General features: G+C 40.1%; 3 protein-coding genes and 1 long non-coding RNA gene across 4 annotated transcripts; 2 read left to right on the top strand and 2 right to left on the bottom strand.

Annotated features, from left to right (window-relative positions):
• Positions 1–1,278: 1,278 nt before the first annotated feature.
• dnmt1 (DNA (cytosine-5-)-methyltransferase 1) lies at positions 1,279–16,692 on the top strand. The gene is made up of 34 exons (XM_066674099.1): positions 1,279–1,449; positions 3,221–3,263; positions 3,630–3,737; positions 4,640–4,883; positions 5,014–5,086; positions 5,279–5,363; positions 5,471–5,511; positions 5,639–5,696; positions 5,792–5,875; positions 6,040–6,149; positions 6,240–6,358; positions 6,446–6,538; positions 6,625–6,776; positions 6,884–7,071; positions 8,390–8,570; positions 8,967–9,064; positions 9,478–9,628; positions 9,821–9,936; positions 10,210–10,411; positions 11,643–11,776; positions 11,891–12,070; positions 12,202–12,426; positions 13,427–13,619; positions 13,733–13,823; positions 13,915–14,040; positions 14,136–14,418; positions 14,527–14,668; positions 14,753–14,919; positions 15,026–15,203; positions 15,437–15,632; positions 15,730–15,893; positions 16,008–16,124; positions 16,259–16,349; positions 16,429–16,692. The coding sequence occupies exons 1-34, from the start codon at positions 1,403–1,405 to the stop codon at positions 16,464–16,466; spliced, it is 4,518 nt and encodes a 1,505-aa protein (XP_066530196.1). The 5' UTR covers positions 1,279–1,402; the 3' UTR covers positions 16,467–16,692.
• Positions 16,693–17,638: 946 nt separating this feature from the next.
• eif3g (eukaryotic translation initiation factor 3, subunit G) lies at positions 17,639–21,381 on the bottom strand. Its single transcript, XM_066673683.1, has 10 exons — positions 21,214–21,381; positions 21,079–21,125; positions 19,924–20,012; positions 19,774–19,833; positions 19,561–19,665; positions 18,828–19,017; positions 18,565–18,672; positions 18,325–18,461; positions 17,836–17,942; positions 17,639–17,745 (listed from the first exon to the last, which is right to left on the bottom strand). The coding sequence occupies exons 1-10, from the start codon at positions 21,234–21,236 to the stop codon at positions 17,730–17,732; spliced, it is 882 nt and encodes a 293-aa protein (XP_066529780.1). The 5' UTR covers positions 21,237–21,381; the 3' UTR covers positions 17,639–17,729.
• LOC136699192 (uncharacterized) lies at positions 21,382–26,889 on the top strand. The gene is made up of 3 exons (XR_010803628.1): positions 21,382–21,520; positions 26,235–26,285; positions 26,674–26,889. It is a non-coding gene; the product is annotated as an uncharacterized lncRNA (long non-coding RNA).
• On the bottom strand, positions 23,280–27,801 carry p2ry11 (purinergic receptor P2Y11). The gene is made up of 2 exons (XM_066673682.1): positions 27,701–27,801; positions 23,280–25,544 (listed from the first exon to the last, which is right to left on the bottom strand). The coding sequence occupies exon 2, from the start codon at positions 25,529–25,531 to the stop codon at positions 24,641–24,643; it is 891 nt and encodes a 296-aa protein (XP_066529779.1). The 5' UTR covers positions 25,532–25,544; positions 27,701–27,801; the 3' UTR covers positions 23,280–24,640.
• Between the last annotated feature and the right edge of the window lie 186 nt (positions 27,802–27,987).

The raw sequence follows: 27,987 nt of genomic DNA, 5'->3' as shown, positions 1-27,987 counted from the left end.
TTCGAGCTTCCGGCAGTCGCTCGTATCAACTTTTGGCCAATGATTCATGGATTTGAAACTCTTGGAGTCGACTCAGTCTCGGTTTGCGAGCGCTTTCTTGTTAGATGCAAAATATATCTGAAGAAAAATAGTGGCCAAAATTCTTCAGAATTTTGGAAGTTAATGTTTGAATGTATTATTAAGGTTAAAAATATTGTTTATGAAAGTTAGGAATAATATCTCTAAAATACTAAAACCTTTAAATATACATGACTAAAATTAGCTATTTGTTTTAAATTAATTGACTAAAACTAGACAGATATGTTTTTTAGCTTTCGTCGACTAAAACTAACAATTATTAATTTTTTTAATAATTTATTAACTTAAATGCGACTAATACAAATTTTAGTCAAAAACTTAAGAATAATTCTAAATCAAAATCAGCTGTCAAAAATCAACACTGAGTGTTGCAGGGCGCTCCGAATGGGATGTAACCAACTGAATTTCTCCTAGCAGATATCACGTTATTGTATAGGGAGTACAAGGGCACTAATTAGGGGACCCTTTAAAATGGAATGTAGCATCTCCGCCTATGCCCTACGCCCACTGGTTCTCCGGACTGCTCACACACACCTGGGTTTCTATTGTGCTTTTAACTTGCCCTCGGCCCATTCGCCAAGCCACTTCCCTCGGCGCTGTTCCATTTTTGTATAAACTTGGGTGAAGTGTGTTAAATGAGCCCTCAGAGGGAGTGAGGAAACGAATCAACACTGCTGTCCGCTTCGGAAGCAGAACCTACCCAGAATGCATTGCGGTGTGACGGAATTTCCATAGCAACGGCGAACACAATATAAGAAAAAGCAGTTTATAAGTGTAAGTCGGCTTCACAATGCTTAAATTGTAAAATAAACAAGCATAATTTAACAAGGTACGACAAAATATATATTTTACACTAAGCTTTAGTTATAAACGTTGAAGAAATTACCCACACAGTGTTCAGCTCTTTGAAAGCTTCACCTTGTCGTGGATATGACAGTGTAGACAGTCCATAGCCAATGCAGTGATAATGTGCAAATCACTAAATAAATCAGTTCAGCCTGATGACTGTTTGGGTTTGTTGGGTGTGTTCCAATTGAAAACCCGCGCTGCTCCTTGCCCCCTCCTCCCCTTGTACTGTGAGGGGACCACTTGTGTGACGTAGGTGCTACAACCCTCCGAGTGGTTAGTGGAAGTGTGCGAGGGCAAGTGGAAATCGAAATTGAAACGCAGCTATATTGTGGCGGGAAAAGAGCGGCCTTGCGTAATTGCAGCAGTCGCTGTGTCTTCTCTCGCTGGCAGCTTTTATATATATGTATGAAAAAACACCCCGTGCTGCTTTTAACTCTCTTGTTTGTTGTGTTGTCTGCTTTTAATTTCACTTGAAATGCCTACCAGGACCTCATTGTGTCTGCCCGAGGATGTGAAGGAACGGTACGGTAATGTTAACACGGCTCGGTTATTCGTTACTGTTGTGTGTGTATGTGTTTGTGTGTAGGGGGAAGAAATGGTGTCTACGCTAACACTGGAAATGCCATTGACTACCATTAGGCGTTTATACTGAGGTTCGACACGAGCCGTATTTGTCTGCAAAGGGCTGGTCTCGCCTGTTAGGGGCTCATTTCGTTGAGTTACTGCCGTGGCTCTGTACGGGAGCCCTGTAGGTGAAGCCTATGCTGAAGTGGCTAAGCTAATGTAGCTCGTAGCGAGTCTCTCTTGTTTTGGTGCCGCTGTCATCAACAGCACGAATTTGGCGCCAACTTAATGGCTGCTGCCCTCACTCAGCCCCGCGTGTCTGCACATCTAGGGGGCTTCATCTGAGCATTTGAACTAGATATCCTTACAATATTTGAGATTCTACCAGCTCTCGTATTTCTCTCATCTGCGGGGTATTGCACAAAGCAGGACTCTTTAGTTTATCGACGTAACTTAAATCATGAGTCTTGTCTGTACAATAGAAAAGAGCTGTGGGACTTTCCCACTGGAGAATCCTCAACTTTGGGATTTTATTTATCTGGGTAACACCGAAATCCTGTGCATAAAAACAGTTCTCACCCAGTAAACAAGGAACGTCCCTGGACGTTCAAAATAGGTGTAAAAGTAGTCTGTCCGTCAAGGACATATTTTAAACGTCAATGGACGTCCAAAATCCACCATAAGTTATCAAGTAGTGACCAATCGATAACGTCAGTGAACGTCAAAAATGCGTTTTATACAAGTAAGTTATTTCGGGACCAATTAATAACGTCAATGGACGTCAAAAATACGTCTAATAGTCGTCTTTACAACTTTCATTTTCAACCTTAAGGGAACGTTGATTAGACGATAGTCATTACGTTATTTCAACTTTGAATCAACGGCTAAATGTTTACTGGGCATTCAGCTTAAAGAGCATGTTGCTATAATGGAATATAAAGGAATGTGTGTAGGTTTAAGACGTTCCCTCAAAGTTAAACATCACTCCGTCAGTTTAATAAGTTGTTCCCACATACGCCTCAATAATCCATTCCCTCACTTAGAGGTTCTAGAGTAATGTTTCATCAACTTAACTCGGGGTATTGGACTCTTAAAACAGTTCAGAACTTAAACACTTGTTAGCATTTCCGTGTGATGTTGTTTATGCTGGAAGATGGATCATAAGTGAAAAAAGCAGTCATTGTTAAGGCTGCAGGTTTTCACTTTAAAACTCCAGTGTGCTCACAACAATTGTAAAGACATATTCAGACAGTCAGGGATTGAGACGTCAGAAACCTAAGCAGCCAACCAATCCTGTCAGCTTTCATGGCAGGGCTTTTGAGCTGCTGGGGAGTGGTGGCGTGGGTGGAGAGCCAGGGACTTTGATCGTAGGTTTGTATGTACTGTATGAAAACGACAGGGTTTGGAGTTATTTCTAAGCCACATTTAATGGTGTTTCTAGGGAAATAACCTTTTAATAATTAATAAATGTGATTCTTATGAACAGAGAGGGGTTTGATCAGAGAGTAATTTGAATTTGAGAACACCCTTAATTTTAACTGAAGTAATGGTTTATTAAAAGGACAGGACCCTTTATTAAATTTGGAGAGTGTCGTATGAAGTCGTTTTGAGAAGCTATAACATTTCAACCATGACATTGCAGTGTCTCGGTTTGTATGCTGATGTGTTCAGTAACAACATGTATAAATATTCATGCACTGATTTATTGTGCTGCTCTTTGAACCCTTAGATTGCAGGTGCTGGAAAAAGGTGGCGAGAGTTTGTCTGAAGAGGTATGTAGAGCAAAAGTCAGAAACCATTATTTTATTAATTTCATTTCCTGTTATGTGTCAAGGTTTTTAGACGTTGCCTTTATTAACATAGTCATTATTTACAAGAGAATTGCTCTTCGTTAAAAAAAATAGTAATAGTAATTATAATAATTAATAATAATCTTCTGGAAGTTCAGACCCAGAAAACCAAGATGTCCTCGGAGTTGAAGGATGGACAAACACCATGATTCAATTAAATATATTAAGAGTAATCTGACTTTTCCAAAGCTCTAGAGACTTAACGTTTGATATGAAGCGTTAGGGACTTAGCTTGACATTTGTTAAATTTGTGTTAAGTTACACTCATGCACTTTTATTCTTTTACAGGAATGTGTCAAGGAGAAGCTCAGGTTACTGCAGGATTTCCTGCGGACTGATACTCAGGACCAGCTCAAAAGCCTTGAGGCAAAGCTGCAGAACTCTGAACTTTCCTCTGTAAGTGTAATGCTTTCTGTTGTGGTTTTGAACAAGCTATTTGGACCAGAACAAGGTATCAGACCCCAGACAATTATTATTTTTTTTAACCATCTTTGTGAACTGCTCTGGATCAGCGAGTTCGTCTGCAACACAGTATTTCACTTTACTTCACGAGGACTCTGAATTATTTGTGGTTAAATATTAATCATTTCTCAGCAGGTTAGTGTCGCAGTCGCACAGCTCCAGGGACCTGGAGGTTGTGGGTTCAAGTCCCGCTCCGGGTGACTGTCTGTGTGGTGTGTTCTCCCTGTGTCTGTGTGGGTTTCCTCCCACAGTCCAAAACACGTTGGTAGGTGGATTGGTGACTCAAAAGTGTCATTAATGTCAGTGAGTGTGCGAATGACTGGCGCCCCCTCCTGGGTGTGTTCCTGCCTTTTATTCATTCATTCATTATCTGTAACCGCTTATCCAGTTCAGGGTCACGGTGGGTCCAGAGCCTACCTGGAATCATTGGGCGCAAGGCGGGAATACACCCTCGAGGGGGCGCCAGTCCTTCACAGGGCAACAAAGACACACACACATTCACTCACACACTCACACCTATGGACAATTTCGAGTCACCAATCCACCTACCAACGTGTGTTTTTGGACTGTCGGAGGAAACCCACGTGGACACGGGGAGAACACACCACACTCCTCATAGACAGTCACCCGGAATGGGAATCAAACCCACAACCTTCAGGCCCCTGGAGCTGTGTGACTGCGACACTACCTGCTGCGCCACCGTGCCGCCCTGTGTTCCTGCCTTGTGCCCAGTAATTCCGGGTAGGCTCTGGACCCACCGCGATCCTGAACTCGATCAGCGCTTCCTGACAATGAATGAATGAAAATATTTTCAAAAATGTAATTTCTGTTTTTAGGAGGTGTACATGTCAGAGGTGAAAGCCGTGCTGAAGAAAGCCCTGGCTTTGGGAAAGGACGGTCAGAGCGACAGTGTGGAGCACAACGGGCATTCAAATGGTACCTTGGAAAATGGATCCCACAAGGGTAATGGAGAAAAGGAAGGAGCCATGGAATCTCAGGAGGAAGGGGACAGAGTCCGGTCCCCCAGCGCCACAAAAGGCAGGAGTGGCCGACGCAGTAAAGCAGACTCCGAGCCCAAAAGTGAGTAGTAGCCTGTAGTTTGCTACAATTCAAATTTAAAGGTTAAATTATTGTCATTTTTTTAAACCTTTTTGTTTCAGTAACTTGATTTAAAACAATATATTTTTTTTTCCTGTCATCAAACTTACAGAATCTCCTGCCAGTTCCAGAGTCACACGCAACTCTGGGAAACAACCTACTATCTTATCTATGTTTTCAAGAGTGTAAGAACAAGTCTCCTTCCAAATATATTTTAAAATATAGTGGTACTTTCATTTACAACAGCTGCTGTGATTCTCAGCTCTGGTTATAGTAATTATAAAGTAAATATAGACACCTTGAGTGTTTGTTTCAGATGTGTGTGTGTTAAATAGAGTGATATATCTGTGTTTTGCCCTTTCTTTCTTCCCCTATAGGCCCAAGCGCAAGTCTGATGAGGTAAATGGAGAAACCACAAATGGAGAAACAGAAATTAAAACGGAGGAGGCTGATGTGGAGGAGGTAGATACAGTTCTGTGTTGCTACATGTCCTATAAGTATGAGTGTGAAATGCAAATTTGTTATTTTACCTTGCGCATTTGCTCATTTATTCATTTTAAAATCCCAAGGTCCGTGAAGAGAAACGTCTTAAAACAGAATCAGACGAGAAGTAAGTTGTCCTTACCAGCCATGGTCTTAAATATCATAATCATTACTCATGTGTGTATTATACTGTGCAAGGCCCTCTTGATGTTATGACTCTTAGGGCACAGCATCTTTTCTTTCTCCTCTGTCAGACCAGCCAATGAAGACTCTGAAAACATTGAGAAGACCAAGCCTGTGAACACTGCGAAGGTGATGTTCTGTTTAGTTTATTTATGCATAACCCCTGCTCTCTCTGTGTGAATCTACCTGGTTCAGAGGTTTCATTTTCTTATCTGTGGTTTTAGACGCCTCCGCCGAAGTGTCCTGACTGCAGACAGTATCTGGATGACTCAGACCTGAAATTTTTCCAGGGAGATCCTGATGATGCGGTAATGTGGAAACTATTTATTTAATTTTTCCATTAAAGTTTCTCATGTTTTCCCTGCAGATGCCATAGTTTTTACATTTGGTGGATTCTTCTTATACCAAAACACTTGCCTTCAGTGTCTTTTAATGTGTGTTCATATAAATCTCCTTTGTTACATGTTGGTAGCTGGATGAACCAGAAATGTTGACTGATGAGCGCCTGTCCTTGTTTGATTCAAATGAAGATGGGTTCGAAAGCTATGAAGACCTTCCTCAGCACAAAATTACCAGCTTCAGGTCGGCGGAAGGAATGCTCCCTTAGCTTTACTCTATATTCTTTGTTTTGCTCTGACCACAGTAGTTTATTTAGTGTTTTATCTGTTTCAGTGTTTACGACAAACGTGGCCATCTATGTCCTTTTGACTCTGGGCTCATCGAAAAGAACGTGGAGCTGTACTTCAGCTGTGCCGTTAAACCCATCTATGATGACAACCCTTGCATGGATGGTATGTTTGAAGCTTGCAGCAGTACAGACTGTGCCTGTCAAATCTGAACACCGCACTTATAAACATTTTTCTTTCTTGCGTATCCAGGTGGTGTTCCTGCCAAAAAGCTGGGTCCAATCAATGCCTGGTGGATCACTGGTTTTGATGGTGGGGAGAAAGCCCTAATAGGCTTCACCACAGGTAAAGCTCATTGTAATTGACTTGCTTGCACAATGAGATCTGCTTTGCGTTTGGTGCTGACAGCATCTGACTCATGCTCATTACAGCCTTTGCTGACTACATCCTTATGGAGCCGAGTGAGGAATACTCTCCCATCTTTGCCCTGATGCAGGAGAAGATCTACATGAGTAAGATTGTGGTAGAGTTTCTTCAGAAGAATCCAGATGTTACTTATGAGGACTTGCTTAACAAGATAGAGGTAAACGGCATAAACAATCTTTAGAACAAGGACTATGTTTGCCTTTGTAATGACTTGGAAGGCCTGTGGTTTAAGCTGCCTAAATGCAGGCCCTTTCCCCATTTCAGACTACCGTGCCTCCTGCTGGCCTTAATTTTAACCGCTTCACTGAAGACACCCTCCTGCGCCATGCTCAGTTTGTGGTGGAGCAGGTGGAAAGCTATGATGAGGCTGGAGACTCAGACGAGCAGCCAGTCATAGTTACCCCGTGTATGAGAGACTTGATCAAACTGGCTGGAGTCACCCTAGGCAAAAGGTAATCCTTTTAAGAGGCTGGGTCCCGTGCAGTACTGTGGAATGGTTGTAACGAACATGAGTGTTGACCTGTCATCAGAGAACCATGATAGTCAAAGCTGAAAGTCAAATTAGTTTCAAAAACATTTTAAAATCACTGAAAATCTGATAAATAATGAATAGTTGTAGTATTTTGGTTCAGTAATGCCCAAAAACATTATCTGGCTTGTTCTGACTAATGCACATGCACAGATCTCCACAGTGGTTGGTGTCTTTTTCCACTGGCAGTAGCCTGCAGTGGTAACAGTACTAGCCACAGCTTCAGTCTGTTTCTACCTCATGTTTGGACAGCTGCGCCTGCCCTGAGTGGTAAACAGATTGAATGATTGTGTGCTACTACGGAATAAACAGCTGGTTAAATATCAGATAGTGAAATTGGTTTTCAACAGTCGTCTTTTGACTTTTGGGCTCGAGTCTAACTTATGAGTTTTACAGCCCAAATATTAAGGCTACAATTTAAAATATATTTGTGAATTAAGCCACTACTTCCAGTTTTTGGTTATCTCCGTATATGCCCTCCATTCTGGCCCTTGATTTTGATTTAAGTGTTGTCTAGTCAGTGTGTGCAGCTAATATTTGTAGCTGGGTGAATTCTTATTAAACCAGTTGTGCTGGTGTTACTGCTTATGGTGTGTGTTCTAATGCTCCTCTGGCATTCCCTAATGCAGCATGCTGTCGTACTGGTAGGTAACTCCTGATTTGCGTCACTGGAGTGCTTGTGGTGTCTGTGTTTCTTGATCAGTGCCTAATTGCAGTGGGTCATGATGATGCTGGGCTTCATTAGTGCCTGTAAGGGACGGGTGATGTAGCTTTGCCATGTTGAACATGACTGGTCATCATTTTTATTTGTTTTCCTATTGGAAATATACAATATTTTGATCCTCTAGTTATTGAATTTAGGTTTGTGATTGTCACATTGTTTTTGTATCAGAAATCATCCCAATTCAACATGTTAATTTTTCTTTAGCGTGGTTTTTAAGTGCCGTTAAAATTATTGCACATCCAGTCTTTGGGTACAAAAAAGTAATTGGAAAGGGGTCAATTTTAAATCTGTTTTCTTAATGTTTCTCATCTTGGCTTCAGAATCGCTTGCTCACACAGATATCTTGAAAAGGCAGTCTACCTCACCCTACCCCGAAGAGCTCCACTGTCACTTTCACTCTGTTGTTCCCATAAAGATCAGCTGCATGGTACCATCTCAGCTTGGCTGGTAGTGCTCTCCATCATGTCGTTTAGATGCATCAGCTTGCTTAGTGTGTTCTTCTCTTTGCTGATTACAGGAGAGCAGCCAGGAGACAAGCCATTCGTCATCCTACGAAGATAGAGAAGGATGTCAAAGGCCCAACAAAAGCCACGACTACGAAATTGGTGTACCAGATCTTTGACACCTTTTTCTCCGACCAGATCGAGCAGAATAATAAAGAAGGCGGATTGAAACGACAGCGATGTGGTGTCTGTGAGGTGAGCTTTTTACTTTTAGAATGATTTGTTGCTGAGATTGAGATCACTTTAATAATTACAGTACAATTAAAAACCCTTCTTAAAGGAACACTAGGTAAGATTTTGTATTTTCGCTCCTGGACCTCCCCCTTAGAGTTGCAGTAGCTGTAATTAACTTTTACAGTACTGTCCTGAAATCAAGGTGGCTAGTGTTTTGCTGCCCTCCTCCAAAAGTCATATAGTGCAGCTTCTGCAGTGTTGAGTCTGAAGTAGCAACATACTACTAACTTACTATAAATTACTACCTAGTGTTCCTTTTAAAATGTTTAAATGTGGCAAATAAACACATTGTATATTTCTTGCTGTTGTGAAAACTTATTTATTTATTAATAATTGTGATTTTATTGGGCTCCCCAGGTTTGCCAAGCTCCAGACTGTGGCAAGTGCTCTGCCTGTAAAGACATGATCAAGTTTGGAGGCAGTGGCCGCAGTAAGCAGGCCTGTCAGAAAAGGAGGTACGCTCCGTTTTAGTCATGAGATAATGGAAACAGAATGACTTTGTAGGCCAGCTGTATGTGAATGTTCAAGTTAATACATGCAGTAATTGTATGTATGTACGCGTTGGTATTTTACTGTAGCTGCCAGAGTTAACTGAAAACTCCTGTCACTTCTAAAGTGACCTAGATCAGGGTATTAGTCTGACCCTTACAAAACAGTTTTGGCCTTCTGGAAACTCCAGCTCTCCCCAGAGTCGTTTTATTTTCCTCCAACTCTGCTCTAATCGGATTTTGAACAGTCAGCATGCTTTTGGTGTGAGTAACGATAATGAACACCAGACCACTTATTAGTTTTTTACATATACTGCCCTCTATTGAAGGAAACAAGTATCGAAAATGATTTCAAAGTGGAAGTCTTGTCTTTTACCCAGATGTCCCAACATGGCTGTGAAGGAAGCTGAGGACGATGAAAACATGGATGAGGAAGATATTTTGCCCATTTTTAAAGACACAAAAAAGATGTCTCAAGCCAAGAAAAAGCAATCGAAGAATAAGATCACTTGGGTTGGAGAGCCTATTAGAGTATGTACCCCCTCTTTACAAAGTGATCAAAGTGACTTTTTTATTTGTAGAAGATCAATTAAAATGCAGACTGATATTTAGATCTGTTCTGTGCTTGGAGTAGTATGCATTATTTTGATCAGTGGTGGTCATTTTGTTAAACAATGCTAAAATTCCTTAACTGTTTCTTTTAAATGTTGCTTTCTCTTTCAGACGGAAGGAAAAAGAGATTATTATATGAAGGTCCGTGTCGGGAATGAAGTGTTAGAAGTTGGAGATTGTGTGTCTGTCAGTCCAGATGACCCATCTCATCCGCTCTACCTTGCCAGGTAAATTTTGGGGGGTGGTAATTCCAGTGTGTTGAGTCCTTAAGGTTTTTATCTTTAATATAATTTCAAGTACATTTTACAAAATCCTTCAATTTTATTACCATGATTTTTAGGGCTGTAATGAATCCTCCAATAAAATGTTTTCAATTGGTATTTAAATTACTAATACTTGGCTTTTAGCTTATGTAAAAAAAATAAAAATAAAATCTTGTCACCCTCCAACTGTTTATTTGTTTTTTATTTTATTTTTATTTATTTATTTTTTCTCCTCAGAATTACAGCTTTGTGGGAGTATAATGAAGAGACCATGTTTCATGCACACTGGTTCTGCCGTGGTACAGACACAGTTCTGGGCGAGTCCTCTGACCCGCTGGAGCTCTTCCTTGTGGATGAATGTGAGGACATGCAGCTGAGCTTTGTGCACGGCAAAGTCGATGTTATGTACAAGGCTCCTTCAGAGAACTGGTTCATGGAGGTGGGTGTTTAAATTAATTAGTAGATTAGAAAAATGTATTGTATGCAGTACATCTCAGCCGTTATTTGTATAAATACAGGAGGTCCTTGCGTCAGTCCTGACTTACAATGTTTCGTGGTTACGACACATTTCCCATTTACTGTATAAAGTCTTGTTTGAGAGGTTTTGCGTCGTAAACGTCATAACAAGAACTTCGTGTTTGGTGTGAGCGGCGGAAGAATACACGGTTACTCGGCTCGGGTCCGATGAGGCTAGGTGTTAGGATAGGATAAGTGCTTACAGTATGTTATTTACGTACAGTATGTACGCATGTTGCCCTGTGAAGGACTGGCGCCCCCTCCAGGGTGTATTCCCACCTTGCGCCCAATGATTCCAGGTAGGCTCTGGATCCCCCCGTGACCCTGAACTGGATAAGTGGTTACAGATAATGAATGAATGTACGTATGTTCCAAATTACACCGAAAAGTGGTTTATGACGCGACGTAGGAACGGATCAATATCGTAAGTCGAGGACCCCCTGTACTATTGTCTAAACTTAAAACTAAACATGTCTATATTCCACCAGAAGGCGCTGTAAAACGTTTGCATAACCAGAGGTTCTAATCCAGGGGTCTTCAATTTCCAATGTCTAGTTAAAAAAAAAAAGGGTGGAACATGATTACATCAAACCTGAATGATGATTCAGTGCCATAAATAAGTAGCGACAAATGAAGCACTGAACTGGAGAAATCATGAGTAAAAAAATCTACTTTCACTTTTTACATTATTTAATTAACTCAATTTTATAAAACCAGTTTATTTTACAAAAAATTATAAAAAAAAGAAAAAAAAAAAAGAAAACAGCTTTAACAGCTTTAACTTTATACACCTCCTTCATTTTCTCTTATGCAGTGGGAGAAGTAGGCTATTTCTCTTAAGACCTGGGAAAGCTTAAATTGTGTTTTTTTTTATCCCCACACAATTTGTTTTCCTTGAGTAAGCTTTCAGCGGAAACATAGCAAAGATACCTTTTTTCGTGGGCTGTGTTTATGGGCTTTTCCAGTCAGGTTTCCTATGGATAAAATGCAGTGTCCTGCCATAGCTAATGAGCTAATACACCTGACTGAGCTAGTGCATTAAACCCGAAGTAATTTGAGTTCAGTAGCCTAGGGGAGTTGGATTATTAAATAATGCAGTGGTTATAGTGTAGGTATGCACAGGCCTATAAAACAGACCACTGTTCTCTTCTCAGGGTGGCCTGCTTGATGACATTAAGGTGATTGACGACGATGGTAAAAGCTTCTTTTATCAGCTGTGGTACGATGGAGAGTTTGCTCGATTTGAAACTCCACCCAAAGTCATTCCAGAGGAAGACATCAAGTACAAGTGAGTTCAGCTGGGCGTTTTCCACTGTGTGGAATTTGAATCTTGACTAATTTTAATGAATAACATCTGTCCATCAAAGCAGTCCCAGATTTCAGACTGTTGTGTCTTCTGTAGGTTTTGTGCAAGCTGCACAAGGAATAACGAGCAAAAGGAGCAAGAAATCCCTCGTGTGTTTGATGTCCTAGATGATGAGGAGAGGGACTCTAAAGTGTTTTATGCTTCAGCCTGCCTGAGGGGGGATCAGTACAAAGTTGGGGACAGTGTCTATCTCCTCCCTGAGGCTTTCGGCTTTGCGTAAGTGATCAGTGAATTGAAACCCTTTATTAATCAAAGCAGTATGCATTCTAGCAAAAGTTTCTGTGGGTGACTTGTGGTCACACCTTCCTTTTTGAACCTGGTGTATTTTGCCCTTTGATTTATCCCAGGGTGAAGGCTGCGAGCCCAATGAAACGTCCACACAGGAAGGAGGATGTGGATGAGGATCTGTATCCAGAATATTACAGGAAATCTTCAGACTACATTAAGGGCTCCAACCTAGACGCTCCAGAGCCGTACCGCATTGGGCGCATCAAAGAGATTTTCTGCAATAAGCGAAGCAACAGCAAACCAGACACATCTGAAATCAAACTGCGTCTCTACAAATTCTACAGGTGTTTTTGAGTAGAGTGAAATGTATGGAGTGAGATCACTGTCTTGAATGCGAAAGCGCAAACACGACAGTAAATCGAGCAAGTCGGACTCAACGAGCGCACAGAATCAAGAAAACCGAGCGAAAACAGCGACAGCGAGAGAAGAAAATCAAGCACTGTGCTCGCTTCCTGTAGATCCGCTCCAGTTCTTTTTCTTCAGTTCAAAAATTTGAGCTCGCTTCTGAAAAATCTGTTCGTTTCTTGGTTTTAACGGAAAATACATCACAGATTCGAAAGCTGGTAACCGATTCCTAGTGATGGCACCCTTGAATCTGAAGCTTGAAGCATGCACACAAAATTCTCTCTTGTCAAATACCTCATAAAGCAAGCCCACAAGAGCCTTGCCTATAGAAAAAACAGGCAATGGATTAGCGCTGTGATGAAAGTAAAAGTATTATCAAAAGCCCTGCTCAAGTGGTTTCTGTAAGAATATTAGAATTTTAGATATTAATTACATAACTGCCAACCTGCAACACTGTGGATGTAATTAAAAACAGTGCAGTTTTCCCAATGTGCTTCATCAAGATGTGTTATTAGTGTATTCTAAACTTATTTTTAATATGCACTGTGTCATGAAGCTTCGAGTTATTAACCATTTTCAGATTCAAGGGTGCCATCACTAGGAGTCGGTTACCAGGTTTGGATCTGTGACTTATTTCCTGTTAAAACTGAGAAGCGAGCTCAAATTTTTGGAGCGAGGAAAAAACGAGCGGACACTGAAAACTAAAGAGAATGGAGCTACAGGAAGCGAGCACAGTGCCTGATTTTCTACTCTCATTGTCGCTGTTTTTGTGCTCTCGCATAAGACGGTGATCTCACGCCATAGAAATGTGCCTTTTGGAAGACCACTGCACATGTGCCGTGCACATAATACAGAATTACACGTATTACTGTTGGCTTTTTTAGATCATCAGCTTTGATAGGAGGAAATCTCACTTTGTTTGGACTTGATTCTTTCCAGACCAGAGAACACTCACAAGGGGCCAAAGGCAGGTTACCACACAGATATAAACCAACTTTACTGGAGCGATGAGGAGGTCACTGTGAGCATGGCAGATGTTCTAGGCCGGTGCAGGGTGGAGTACGGAGAGGACCTGGTGGAGAGCGTACAGGATTATTCCAGTGGTGGACCTGATAGGTTTTACTTCCTTGAGGTAAAACTGCAGTTGAGGCTGATTTCAAACTTAATTACGTCTCCAGAAAGCAGTGCTGTTTGGTTTGTATTTACAGGAATCAAAACTTGAAATCAGTTATCTGTTCTTATCAGGCTTACAACTCCAAATCCAAGAGCTTTGAAGACCCACCAAATCATGCTCGCTCCGTTGTGCACAAAGGCAAAGGAAAAGGCAAGGGAAAAGGTAAAATGTGTAGATTTTTACTTCTGTGGAACTGTAATCCATAGATATTTTGCAAACACGGCTTTTACACTTGACACTCCATCTCTCTCAGGTAAAGGAAAAGGAAAAGCTGCTTCACAGGACCTGCAGGAGGCTCAGGAGCTCAAGGTCCCCAAGTTGCGCACTCTGGATGTGTTCTCAGGCTGTGGTGGTCTCTCTGAGGGGTTCCACCAAGCAGGTGAGGTTTGATTATGAAGACAAGACTTCTGCATTGGGTCTCCAATCCTGACCACCCGTCCCTGCTTTTATAATAACGGACTTTAACTTTTCTAGGCATCTGTGAGACCAACTGGGCTATAGAGATGTGGGATCCTGCTGCTCAGGCCTTTAGGCTGAACAACCCTGGCACCACCGTGTTCACAGAGGACTGCAATGTGCTTCTGAAGCTGGTAATGTCTGGGGAGAAGACCAACTCTCTTGGCCAGAAACTCCCACAGAAGGGTGATGTTGAGATGCTGTGTGGAGGGCCACCTTGCCAAGGTTTCAGCGGAATGAACCGCTTCAACTCTCGCACTTACTCAAAGTTCAAGAACTCCTTGGTTGTCTCTTACCTGAGGTGAGCTCCACCGTCCTAGACTTTGCAGGGTGATTTGATGGTTGTACCTGTGTCTTGAGCCGGTTCTACGGTTGGGTTTTTCATAAACGGCTTTTCTTCTGTTTTTAGCTACTGTGACTACTACAGGCCGAAGTTCTTTTTGCTGGAAAACGTCAGAAACTTTGTGTCTTTCAAGCGCTCCATGGTCTTAAAACTCACTCTCCGCTGCCTAGTGCGCATGGGTTACCAGTGTACGTTTGGTGTACTTCAGGTATGGTTTTAGCACGTCTGCACCTTGTTTTTTTCTAATACTTGAATATTCTTGGTGTCATGACATTTATGTTTACTCTCAAAGGCAGGGCAGTATGGTGTGGCCCAGACACGACGCAGGGCGATTATCCTGGCTGCTGCTCCTGGTGAGAAGCTCCCTCACTACCCCGAACCCCTGCATGTGTTTGCTCCACGAGCATGCTCCCTGAACGTTGTGGTGGATGACAAGAAATACGTCACCAACGTCACTCGGTAACTGTTTAAGCACAAATTTAAAATCAGTGGAGCCAGACTCGGTAGATACGGTTTTAGGGACAAATACTGTGAGTGAAGTGTAAGTTTACTTTTTCTGCCTCAGTGGGAACGGCGGAATCTACCGCACCATAACCGTACGGGACACGATGTCTGACCTCCCGGAGATCCGCAACGGAGCTTCCGCTCTGGAGATCTCCTACAATGGCGAGCCACAGTCCTGGTTCCAGAGGCACATCCGTGGTGCACAGTACCAACCTATCCTCAGGGACCACATCTGCAAGGTCAGTCTCACTGAACTGATGTTGCACTCCATCAAACACTGCCATGTGTATGATTCTAAATCCAGACACAGATTATGGTACAAAGCCAGGGTTGCATGATGATCAGGTGTTGGTTCAGGATTAACTTTCACTGAGCCTTGCTGTAAATTACATTTTGTGCTGCTTTTTAGGAGCCTGTACTAAAATGTTTTAGTGCTGTCATATAATACCAATGCTAAATAACCCACCCACAGGACATGAGTGCCTTGGTGGCAGCCCGTATGCGTCACATTCCTCTGGCCCCAGGCTCTGACTGGAGAGATCTGCCCAACATTGAGGTACGACTACGGGATGGGACCACCACCAAGAAGCTTCGCTACACTCACTCTGACAAAAAGAACGGACGCAGTGGCACAGGAGCTTTGAGGGGAGTGTGTGCCTGTGCTGAAGGTGCGTCTAAGGGTTGAGCAGCGCATTTTCAAAATTTTGTAGAGATCTAGTGTAGATTGAGTAGCTTTCACACTTTCATTTCACTCTGCCCCATTAGGCAAGCCCTGCGATCCAGCAGACAGGCAATTCAACACACTGATCCCATGGTGTCTGCCTCACACGGGTAACCGCCACAACCACTGGGCGGGGCTGTACGGAAGGCTGGAGTGGGACGGCTTCTTCAGCACCACTGTTACTAACCCTGAGCCCATGGGCAAACAGGTACAACTGTGAATGTTTGGACATGTGCCCTTGCTTTTTTTTTAGTGTATGTTACGATTGAATGCATGAGTGATGGAGCAGCGATGCAGAATCAAAATTGTCGTCTTCTGTTAGGGACGAGTCTTGCACCCAGAGCAGCACCGTGTGGTCAGCGTGAGGGAATGCTCACGATCGCAAGGCTTCCCAGACACATACCGCTTCTTTGGCAACATCCTGGACAAACACAGACAGGTATTGTTTCTACATGAGCTAGTTTGCCATGCCTTGCTTTTGAACATCTGCAACTTTAACCAGTTTTTATACGGAATACATGCATTGCCTGATACTTTTGAACATTGACACGACGACTTCTCTCATCCGACTAGGTTGGGAACGCAGTGCCTCCTCCCCTTGCTAAAGCCATTGGTCTTGAAATCAAGAAATGTGTCCTTGAGAAGATGAAGGAGAATGCTACAGGTAAAAAGAAAACCAATGATATCTCGTTTCCTGAAGGTTTTGTTTGAATTGGAATCATATGCATTTCCTTTTGTTTCAGAGCCTGTAAAACAGGAGAAGATGGAGGTGTGTGACTAGAGCCACATCCACTTTTGAATTTACCCCAGGTGCTCCTCACCTCAGCCGTTCATATTTCGTTTAACTCATGCGCTGGTGGCATCTCTATGGACAGTTTGTGCAGTACCATTTTTTTTCAAGTGTTTTATCATTTTCTAAATGGAATTTTTAGCGGTGTGTTTCAATCTCCACGTAAAGAGTGGAATGAATTCTATGTAGTTTTTATATGTTGTACCATTTCAAATAAAGCTCTTAATGAATGTTGGATGGGTGTTTGTTTTTAAACGTGCTTGTGTACTTGACCCTTAACTGTAGGCATTAGACAGACTCAACCCTGCGTTATTTGAAGAGCAGTTTAAACGCGTCAGTGCATCAACGAGCAAAATTAATCAACTGCTGACCCACATTTCTAACAAGTCATGTTACCCTTGAAATTTGTGGCCTTGTTACCAAACATGTTTTAACACAGAGGCCGTCTTTCCTGCCTTATGCAACTACAACACAGTATTCACACTTACAATAGCAACATACCTAACAACTAGCTGAGAAACAGCCTTTTGTCTTTTTACTTGAAAAAAAATGTTTCCAAATGTTTTGGAATTTTTTTTTCTTTTCCTTTTTTTGTTCAAAACAAAAGCTGGGAAAGCCATTCCTGATTAAACAATGTTTTCAAAATCCAGTATCCAGTAAAAGCCAGTATCCTAGAAACATATACAATTGTCCTCCTCCTGAATTATATAGGACCAACTGTGGTCAGACTCAGACCAGAGCTTGAGTTACCATCACTAACCATCATCATTTTCTTCTCTGCTTCTCCATTTCAGGGTCGCGGTCATCACTAACCAGCACATCTTTAATTATAGTGTACTTTCATTTACTGGCTTCTGCAAAGTGCGCTAAGGGGTCAAATTTGGAGAACTATTTTTCCTATAAAATTGGACATGAATTTTCAGTATTAAGATGAACTAATCACAATACTAGGTAATTTAAGGCATTACTATCTGGTTTCTACGTACTCTGATTCAAAATATAAGAATAGTTAACCACAGTATCACCAGGCTTCTCCAATTCTGTGCACAGGCTGGTTTGGTTCCCTAAAATTTTCAGAATCATTTCCTCCACTGCTTTCACTCTGTGTAAATGTTATGGCCACAGGACAATAACAAAGTTAAACGCATGAACAAATACAAACTTTTTTTTAAATGTGTTTATTCAATTAATCAATATGGCTGTGGAAGAAGATTGTTCAATCCTCCTCCTGGAATATGAACTCGGGTCCAACTCTCAGTTGTTGGATGGTCTGCAAAAGACAAGGCATTTGTTGTTATTGTTGAAATGGATATGTAAAAGCTTTAAGAAAAAAAAAACGATTTACTTCAGAAACACTTACTTGGCCCATTCCACATTGAGAATAAGATGATCGTATCCAAAGCCTGACACTCCTGCAATAGCTCTGGCAGCATCCTCTCGTCGGTGGAAGCTGATAAAAGCAAAACCCTGGAGGACAAAATCAAAAGAGGAGGTGCAGATTGGTTTAGAGATTTGAAGCTGAAGTCTGATTCACACCAGTAGCATTTATGAAGCATTTAATAACCGTCCATCAGAGGAAACCAATCAATGACTCATGAAATCTTAAAGGAATGCTTGGTAAGATTTGCTATTTCTGCTTCTAGGTTTCCTCTACAGTGTAATTCACTTTCACAGCACTGTCCTGAAATCCGTTGGGATGGTGGAAAATGGGGTATGGTTTCCTACCCTCCTTCAAAAAATACAGAAATGTCTGCAGTGCTGAGCCCAGGGTAGCAATGACAGAAGCTCTGTTCTATAACTAAAATGTATTTCAAACTGATCTTTTCCCAGTTTAACGAAATATAATTACCTTAGACTGGCCAGTGTTCTTGTCCTTGGCCAGGTAGATCCTGGAAATGGAGCCGAATGGTCTGAAGAGCTCCTGAAGATCCGTCTCCCTCGTGTCCTCAGAGAGGTTGGTTACACGAATAGTAGCATTGTCATCAGCTGAGGAGAAATTGTAGTAATAATTACTACTGGGAAATAATGACTTTACACTACCAAGAACCAGAGTTTTGATCTCACAGCTTGGTGAGTTCTGACAGCTCACCTCTACGGTTTGGCTGCATGGATTCTCCTCTGCGCGTGCCTCCATCCCGCAGACTGGGAGGAACATACTTTCCAGTTTTGTTCTGGACTGGCTGAGCAGGCTCAGGCTCTAGAAATAAGGCAATGAATAAAGAAAATGTACATTCATGGATCAGGCAGATGCTCTTTACCAAAGCAACGTAGAATTCTAATCAAGTTACAGAGTTATGTGTTCATTCAGTGCTCATCATTTACAACAGAAGTGCATAATCTTGAGACACAAACCTGTAGCTTTCTCTTTCTCCCCTGTAGACAAGCCCAACTGCTCTGCCAGCTCCTTCTGCATGGGGCCCAACGTGTCTTTGTAGGGACAGCGGGTGGTCCAGTGGTCCCCCTTACAGATACGGCAAGACACAATCTTCTGGCCTTTCAGCTTGCTCATAGGATCCTCATCCTGGTCTTGTGCATTTAGATCCTGTAAAATATGGTGAATGTACTTAAATGACCTTACAAACTAAGTAAACAAACCAAAGATTGCAGTAGGAACACGTGTCTACTGAATATATTTTATATACATTTATATTAAAACCTGAGTAGTTCTATATATTGATATTATTGTCCTACACAGAATACAAAGCCCTTTGGATGACAACTAAAACGATATACAGTGATAAGACAACAGGTAATAAGGCACTTAAAATGTACAAACAGCCACATAAAAGAAGCACAGATAGGACTTCTTCTAAATCAATATTTCAGTCTGAACTGGCTCTACCTAAGGCACCATAAAAAAAACCCATTAAGAATACACCCTATAGTCAAATGGACAGGAGACCAAAATAAAGCATAATATGTTAATCAAAGACATGAATATGACAGTCACTGTGTTTTGTTTATGCATGTTTACAGACATATGGTATAGAACAATAAAGTACAATATAACATAAAACCCTTTACAAGTCAGAATACAAGGCATAATACTATTTTTACAAACAACCTAAAAGAAAGGATCACTCACCTCTTTACTGGAGATGAACGTCATGAAGACGTCATCGCTCACAGTGGTGGTAGCAACATTAGGTCCCGGTGGGTCAAATTCAGAATTGCCAAACTTTTTCCAGTTCTGCACAGAGAACCATATTCAATTTTACCCACACAATTATATTTAGCAAAAAACTAGTCTGAGGAAGTATTTAAAAAATACAGAACAGAAAGTATGACCTAATCATACCTTTCGCCTAGCTACTGCTTTGGAGGCTTTCCTTGTCTCAATCTTGAAAGTTCTGATAATCTGCAATGTGCAGGAAAAATGAAGGTGAGCAGGTGGGGCACATTTGAAATCAACTGAATTCTTCCTCTTTCCTTAGATCATTTATCTCACCTTGAATTTCTTGCCATCCTCATCAATCTTGTATTCCGTCACAGTCTTGATATTACCTTTGACTGTCTCTTTCGGGGATGGCAGGGTGCCTTTACAGAAAAAAAGAAATTAACTGATTAGATATGCTTAAATAGCAGAGCTACAATGTATATTCTTAACCACCATTTTATTAGACAACAGTACTTGCACTTTGCAGTCCTGTGAAATATAATGCCCCTGTCAAGCATGTCAAATGTAAACTCCTCTATGAAAGGAGCTGTACAAATGCTATAAACATGTCAGTGATATTACAGAACCGATCCACCTCTCACTACCATACCCATCATGGATGTATGAGGTTCCTGACGATTGATAAATGAGGTAAAACAAGGCTCCCCCAAATCCCAGACTTAGTGAACACACACTATGTCACCTGACAATTTCTTCATGGTATTATTCAGGGGTGTAATGTAAGGGTGTGTGTAGAGTTTGGTGTGTTTATAAAATATGCTAAACTAATTTATAAATTAAATATTTTTTAGAAAGAATTGGGAAACACAGGATAAATTAAGGCTAACAAATACGCAGAGACTCAGAAAGACTGAACTACAAGGTGCATCAACAAAATAGGCTAAGTGGAGTGGATAAAATAAAAAATTACTGTATATACAATGTTATTGCATCTAATACATTGGCCAGAAACGGTATACGATATGTTGATTAAGTGTTAATCCCACTATTTTAAAAGGGATTTAATAAATTTAAGATTTAGCACTGTATTTAGCTTTCAGATAGTGCATGGTATCTTCAGAGTACAATAACTGAGGGTTTGTATACTGGAAATGTACAACAGTCTAATTCTTTAGAAGCCTTTATATACATTTCAAGTTACTACGTTTTCAAAGATACTGTAGCTAACGTTATCGTCCAGCCGGCATTAGCTTTTGAGCTAACGTTAACGAAGCGAGTTTAGCTACTTAAGGCATAATTTAACCTTTACTTTTTTGCATGACAAGTCGGAGTATGATTCTCCGTGTGATTGGGGGACATAAAACAGATTTTAAAATGATATATACACCGTTTTGTGGTGTTTAAAGGTATGCCCTGGACTTCGTGGCCCGCCTCGCGCAGTAACCGTTACACACACGCGCCAGTGCTAAAGCTAACAGCCCTTACCTTCATCTCCCTCCTCTTCGACCTGGTCGGCCCAGCTGGGCTTAGAGCTGCAAACAACACATTATATCAGTCTTAAACTTTAGCAAAGCGTCGGTTTTTTCGTAAATATCCATATTTTGAGAAAGAAACACTTACTCGTCGTATTCAATCGACGGCATCCTAGCGCACCGCTGTTGAAAAGACCAGTCCCGGGAAAAAGAAATTACGCTTGGGCGCTAAACAGCACAATCTACAGGCCAGGAGGAATTCAGCCAACTGTCAGCCATAACATTACTAACACCTCCTCTTTGGTTTCTACCCTCACTGTCTATTCTCTGGATTCCACTGACAACAAAGGAGCAATTTGTAGTTCTACAGTTACAAGCAGTAAACCATCTGTTGTCCTTCATACTGTTTGTTCTTTTCACCCATTTCTTCAACGGTCAGGACCACCCCAGAGCAGGTAGGCTATTATTTGGCGGCTAGGTCATTCTCAGAGCTGCTGTGATAGTGTTACTGTGTTGGTGGTGTGTTTGCGCTGGTACAAGTGGATCAGACACAGCAGTGCTGCTGGAGTTTTTAAGCCACTCATTTTGATTACTGCTGTATGGAAGTGTATTGCTAGCAGGCCACGTATTACAAAAATATTCTTCAGCATGTCATTATTATGAGATATTTTGTCATTAAAACAAGATATGATGTCATAATTATGAAATAAGCATCTCAGAAATATGAGAAAGTATGTTGTTATTATGAGATCATATGTTGTTCAAATGGGGTGGCATGGTGGCACAGCAGGAGGTGGTGGGATCAAGCCCCGCTCGGGTGACTATCTGTGAGGAATTTGGAGTGTTCACCCCATATCGGCTTGGGTTTCCTTCGACGGTCCAAAAACACACGTTGGTAGGTGGATTGGTGACTCGTGTGTGTGTAACCCTTTGAAGGACTTCCAGGCTGTTTTCCTGCCTTGCGCTCAATTATTCCGGGTAGGCTCCGGACCCACCGTAATCACATAAGCAATTACAGACAATGATTGAATGAATGATCACACATATTATATTAGCATAATAAGCAAACTTATTCCTTAAAACTGGGTGGGAATCAGTAGAAAAGCTCAATTAATTTATTAAAAGTTCTTTCTTGAAAATGTATATTTGTGACAGCAGCAGAGCAATTGCATTTTTTTCTATAATTTGCTTGAGAACTAAATGCTATGTATGATCAATGTATTATTGTTGTATGAGATATTTATGTTGTAACCTGTCAAGATAAACATGACACACAATGGGACAATTACAGAATATAATTTCTGTAGTTAAAAATAATCTGTTTTAGTTCAATACACTCAAAAGCAAGCTATAAATTGTAAACTATGTCGATATAATTAGAACAATTAAAAAAAGGTTTAAAAATATAAAATAAATTATGAGTTTTAATAATCAAAATGGAAAAAAAACTAACAACAACAACAACAACACACACACACACACACACACACACACATTACAGTTAAGATAAGATAAAATCTAATATTTAAACTATGTTAAATAATCCTTATAATGAAATGTGTCTTACATGAAGATCCAGCATCTACCAGAACAGAAAGTGACATTTGTACTGCTCTGTAATTGACTATTTTAGTTAATTACACTCTAAAGTGACACAGGAAGTGTATTGCAGGAAACCATATCTCGTTAGAGAAAGCAATAAATGTATTTATTAAAACTAACACCCACACCACACCAAAAACCAAACATACATACAAACACACGTATACAGAATTGAGTTACTTCTGCTGTCTACCTGCTTGCAGCAGAGGACTATACTACTACACTATACTAATAAATACTAATACAACTAATACTACTTATTAATGATAATAATAATAAAATATTCTTTATGATTTATTTAATATTATTTAAAAAAATGTAATGAATCTGTAATATTAATATGAATATAATATTAATATTTTTATATGTAATAATAATATACACAGGGTCATGGGTGCTCTGGTTTCCCCAGTCCAAAAAACACATGTTGGTAGGTGGATTGGCTACTCTCTAAAGTAGTACTCTGTCATTGTATTCTTAAATGTTTTTGAAAAGCTGTAAGGAGAGGCTGGGTATTGTTTAAAACCTGGTTGATATTTAAGATCACAAAGAATATAAAATAAACCAATAAGTACAATTTCACACAAGTGTGTTGAAGGATCAGCAGTAGGTTTATTCGACCTTGTTATGGCAGCTGTTAACATAAAACATTAGTTCTGAGATTCTAGCAGTTGTAACACCATGTTTATCTGTAAAACATCTGTCTTGAAGCACACTTCCTTAAAATATTTTCATCCAAATTTGTTCTTGATTCTGCAACTGCCCTTTTTCCAACAGCAGATACAGACTTTTATACACGATCAGACGAGACTATAACTCAGTACCACAGCAGTAGATCAATTATGTATCAGAATTTAAAAGATAAGGATAATTTAAAACTGAAAATCAGTTACACAGTACAAAATGAAATAAAACACAGCAGGAAGTAGACAGGAAGGACTTAAAGAGATTCCTGTCCTCACGCTGACACTGAACAGTATGCACAAAATAAACTGGCAACACATTCTTTAATGTCGTCACGGAAATATACAAATACATTAACATTCAGCTAAAATTGAGCAAAGTCAAGAAATGGAACTAGGCTTAAAATTACAGAATAAAAATAATAAAAACAACAACAATAATTTCTTCTTTTTCTTCTTCTTCTTCTTCTTCTTCTTCTTCTTATTATTATTATTATTATTATTACAAATACATTCAAAATGGGCAGTGGTTAAAAATATAAGAAATCTATATCATGAGATATACTCATATTGAAATGTTGACAATCAATTACAGAACTAGGAATTGTTCAAATTGTTCACATTTCAAAATGTACAGTTAACTCCCCAGTTTTCAAAAATTTAATCTCTGAGCCAGTTTTTTGGTTTATAAAAGTAATACATTGACCTAAATGGAAAGATGAGAACAATTTAAACTTTGGTATATATATCTGATACAATATATAGTAATAAACTGATGGATAATTAATTATGAATGTGGTTTGGAAGCATTAGGTAAAAGGTTTTCTGTCAGTTACACCAAGAGATCAGAGACTAAAATGACAATACACCAAATGTTAATAATTTTCATTAATAGAATAAACTTGTACTTTTATGAAATAGTCGTAGGATTTATGTTTTTTTTTTTTTTTTAAATAGAAGATATTAGTAATTTTTATTTAAACAGCTGTAATCTCACTATAATTACAAACACAATGAACCATGAGAATAAAAGGTGGGTCAGTAATCTGTAAACTGGTGCGAGTCAGTGCTGAACATGAGTGCAAACGGTAAGTTACAAAAACAGTTAAAAGCAATTCTAACACATTAATAACAAAAGTTTTCATGTACATTGAAAAACAGGCAAGGTTTTAAAAATCTGTTTAAAAATAACAGTGCCAAAGGCTGATGTATGAAGAGTTTTCCTCAATTATTGAATTAAAAATTGTCAAGGTTTGATTTGTTTAGAGGAAAATCACGAAACCCTTCAGTTTAAGACGAATCATTGGAGCTACTTCTACAGCAAAATGTCCTGATGCTATCAAACAAAGCCATGTAGAGGATGGGATGAAGACACATATTAATGCCAGCCAGTCCCTTCGATATTCTGTAGGCCGTCTGCACAGAACAGTTTCTGATTTCGTCTTCTTTTAGATGGAAGTGCCATATTTGCAGTATGTGGTAGGGCACAAAAGACAGGATGTAGATAGTACAAACCGAGGCCACTATCAGGGCCACTTTCCTCTTCTCCACACGTGTGATGTTGGCATTTTTAAGCACCACCCATATCACACCAAAATAGGATGCGAAAGTGACCACGAATGGAATCAGGCATCCCACCACAGCCATAAAGATCCTGTAGATTTTCTTGTTATTCTTTGCCTGATCAAAGAAGGACTTGCATTGGTTCTTTTCAAGTCCTGCGAACTTGAAGACTGGGCAGGAGAGGATGGCCACAAAGACCCAGACCAACAAACTGACCACCTTGGCGTGTTTAGGTCTCACGTATTTGCGTGTAAAAAAGGGATGGACTATGGCCAAGTACCTGTTGATGCTGATGCACATGATGAAGTAGATGCTGACATAAAAGTTGCAGGTGAAGAGGAAGCGTTCCATCGTGCACGTGAATTCCCCAAAATTCCACTTCCTATCCTTACCCTTGGAATAGTAGATGATGAGCAGGGGGAAGGTGAGGGCGTAAAGGATGTCACTGATGGCCAGGTTGCAGGAGAAAACCACTCCTGTGTGCCAGTTTCTCCTCTCTCTTGTTGCCAGCAGCCACAAGGCCAACACGTTTCCCACCAGAGCCACACAGAACTCCACACCATATATGGACATCAGTATCTGGTGCTGGTATGCAAATGTACAGTTCTTCCTCTCCATCGTGCTCTGACACCTGTCAAAAACAAGAATAAATACTTTATCTTCTTCCATCACTCTCTCAACACAGGATGTTCCATTACTTATAAAAACCACATCCTTGCTGTCAAAAAACAGGTTTGATTCAGTGACACGAATGTATGTTTGATAACAAGCACACCAGTCCACTGCAGGATTAATCCATTCACCCATCTCTCCACCTTTAAGCTCATCATCCTACTCAGGGATTCACACAGAATCACTGAGCACAAGGCAAGAACACACATCCCAGTAGGGCAGCAGTCCATCACAGACCATGACATGCTCACCCAGTTACTCACACAATCATGTGTGAACAACTTGACACACAAAATCACACTATAATTTAATGTGAAATGCTGTATTCTAAAAAGTGAGAACTGTTCTTAGTGGTGGGGATTGGAGCGTTAAATGGATGGATCTCAATCACTCCAGAGAAGCATGTGCCTCTCAAGACTTCTTGGCAAAAAGTGGTATGTAATGAGCACTCAGCGTAGCTACAGAAGAGTCACCTTTTTCAGCAACCCTTTGTAATGTTGTAGTAAAGCTGTTTCTCACTGTGATCCAGGTGTTGTCTGTAGTTAATCGGATAACGCTGAGTCACCCCACCCTCCTTTTCAATACAATAAAGCTCCTCTTTTTATATCTAATGGCTTTATGGTAGTTGTACTTGTCTTTTTTTCTGCAGTGACCACAGGATTTGAGTGGAAATATATACAAACACACAATAAAGCCTGAGGTTAGTAGTTTCAAGTTTCACTATTACTCACTGTCTGAATTACAGTGGGTACATGGCAGAACATTCTACTTCTAAAAAAGCCTGACAGGATGTAGCCTAAATGCATGCTTAATGACCACATTCATCCAGCTCACACCAAAAGATTGTTATATTTGAGCGGAATAGTTTAGAGTTCATAGTTTAAGGGTCCTCCCAAAACAAACATTAAAAAGAGCCCAGAAATATATAAGAAAACATTCAGACATTCCAAAAAGGCTTCAATTCCCATTGAGGCTCTATGGAAAGAGCTGAGAGAAGGTATCTTTTAAACACACAGCATTTTTGGTCTTACTCATTTTCTGAAGTCGCCTCTCCCTCTTCTGTGCTGCTTTGCACCTAACGTGTTTAGACTGGTGGAGAAACTGGAGACACAGGAAAAAACCACGCTCCTCACAGGGACATGAGGATGGAACCCTGGACTCCAAGATCCTGGAGCTGAAGCAGTGATAGTGAGGACCATATTTTGCTCAAGAGAGTGTCACCACTAAAATCCCTCCCAGAAAGAGACTGATTGTATAAATGTTCTGCTAAACGTATTCGGTTGTCATTTTTGTAATAAATAAAAATCCTGTAAAGAATTAAAACTTTTTTTTTTAAAATGAAGGCTGGTCATTTCCAATCCCTTATCAGTATCATCTTAAAACAGTCTGACTCACTTCCCAGCACAGTTTATAACATTAATTAAGAAGAGGGAGAAAAAAAAAATTAAAATAAATAAAAAATCTCCAAACCCCTTGGTAACGTAGTAAAGATAAGGATTTACATTGGAATGTTTATCTGATGCGCAGACATCCGGAATCTGTGCTGAAAACTGCACTTTAAGAGCAATGGCAAACCACCTTCTGAATGTAATTTTTTTTTTTTTTTGAAAGGCAATCTTACTTGTAGTGCACCAAAGAATCTTTTAAAATGCTTCAGCATCAAAGTAAAATTAACTGTGAAACTTAAAATGCAAAAGCAATCCAGTGCCAAACTTAAAAAATTATTATAATATAAACAATTCTACAAAGACGCAATTTAATCCAATAGTAAAATACTAACAGGTTTGTAATCGTCAGATAAAGGAACACAGATGCAGTCCTTGAATGGTTCCAGTTCTGTAAAGGACTACAGTCAAGTACAGAAACATGACAATTGTCATTTGTTGAGAGGGAAAACAAACAAAAACAAGCAAAAAAACTAAAGGTGATTTTTTTTTCTCACATATTAACTACAAGTCTACTTAAACACTTAAAACAACATAATTAAAATAAATAGAACGTAGACCATTCAGGACTGTAAACTTTTACTGTAACCACATCCTATTAAATTTAAATCAGATTCAAAATACCACTTTCAGCAACTAAACTGATAACATTAAAAACATTGTTACTTACTAGGAGCAAGTTGCTTGAACCAAGGACTAGCGTGGTCTCTTCACTGACTCACTTGAAACATTATTTCACCCCTCACACAGAGCTGTGAGTTTTACTTCCTTTGTATGATTTAACCCTTGCTTTGTAATCCACATCTCCAGTGCTTACAACACAGAACAGCTTACAATAAAGTCAACAAAACACATGTACAGATGTTTATGCACAAGGTAAAAAAGTGAATTATTAAAAAAAAACAAAAACAAACAAACAATAAAAAACCACGCACAACACATCCTTGTTATAGTTGT

The sequence above is a fragment of the Hoplias malabaricus genome, chromosome 6 (assembly GCF_029633855.1).
Source record: "Hoplias malabaricus isolate fHopMal1 chromosome 6, fHopMal1.hap1, whole genome shotgun sequence".
Classification (NCBI taxonomy): domain Eukaryota; kingdom Metazoa; phylum Chordata; class Actinopteri; order Characiformes; family Erythrinidae; genus Hoplias; species Hoplias malabaricus.
This window is presented reverse-complemented; position numbering and strand designations above follow the sequence as displayed.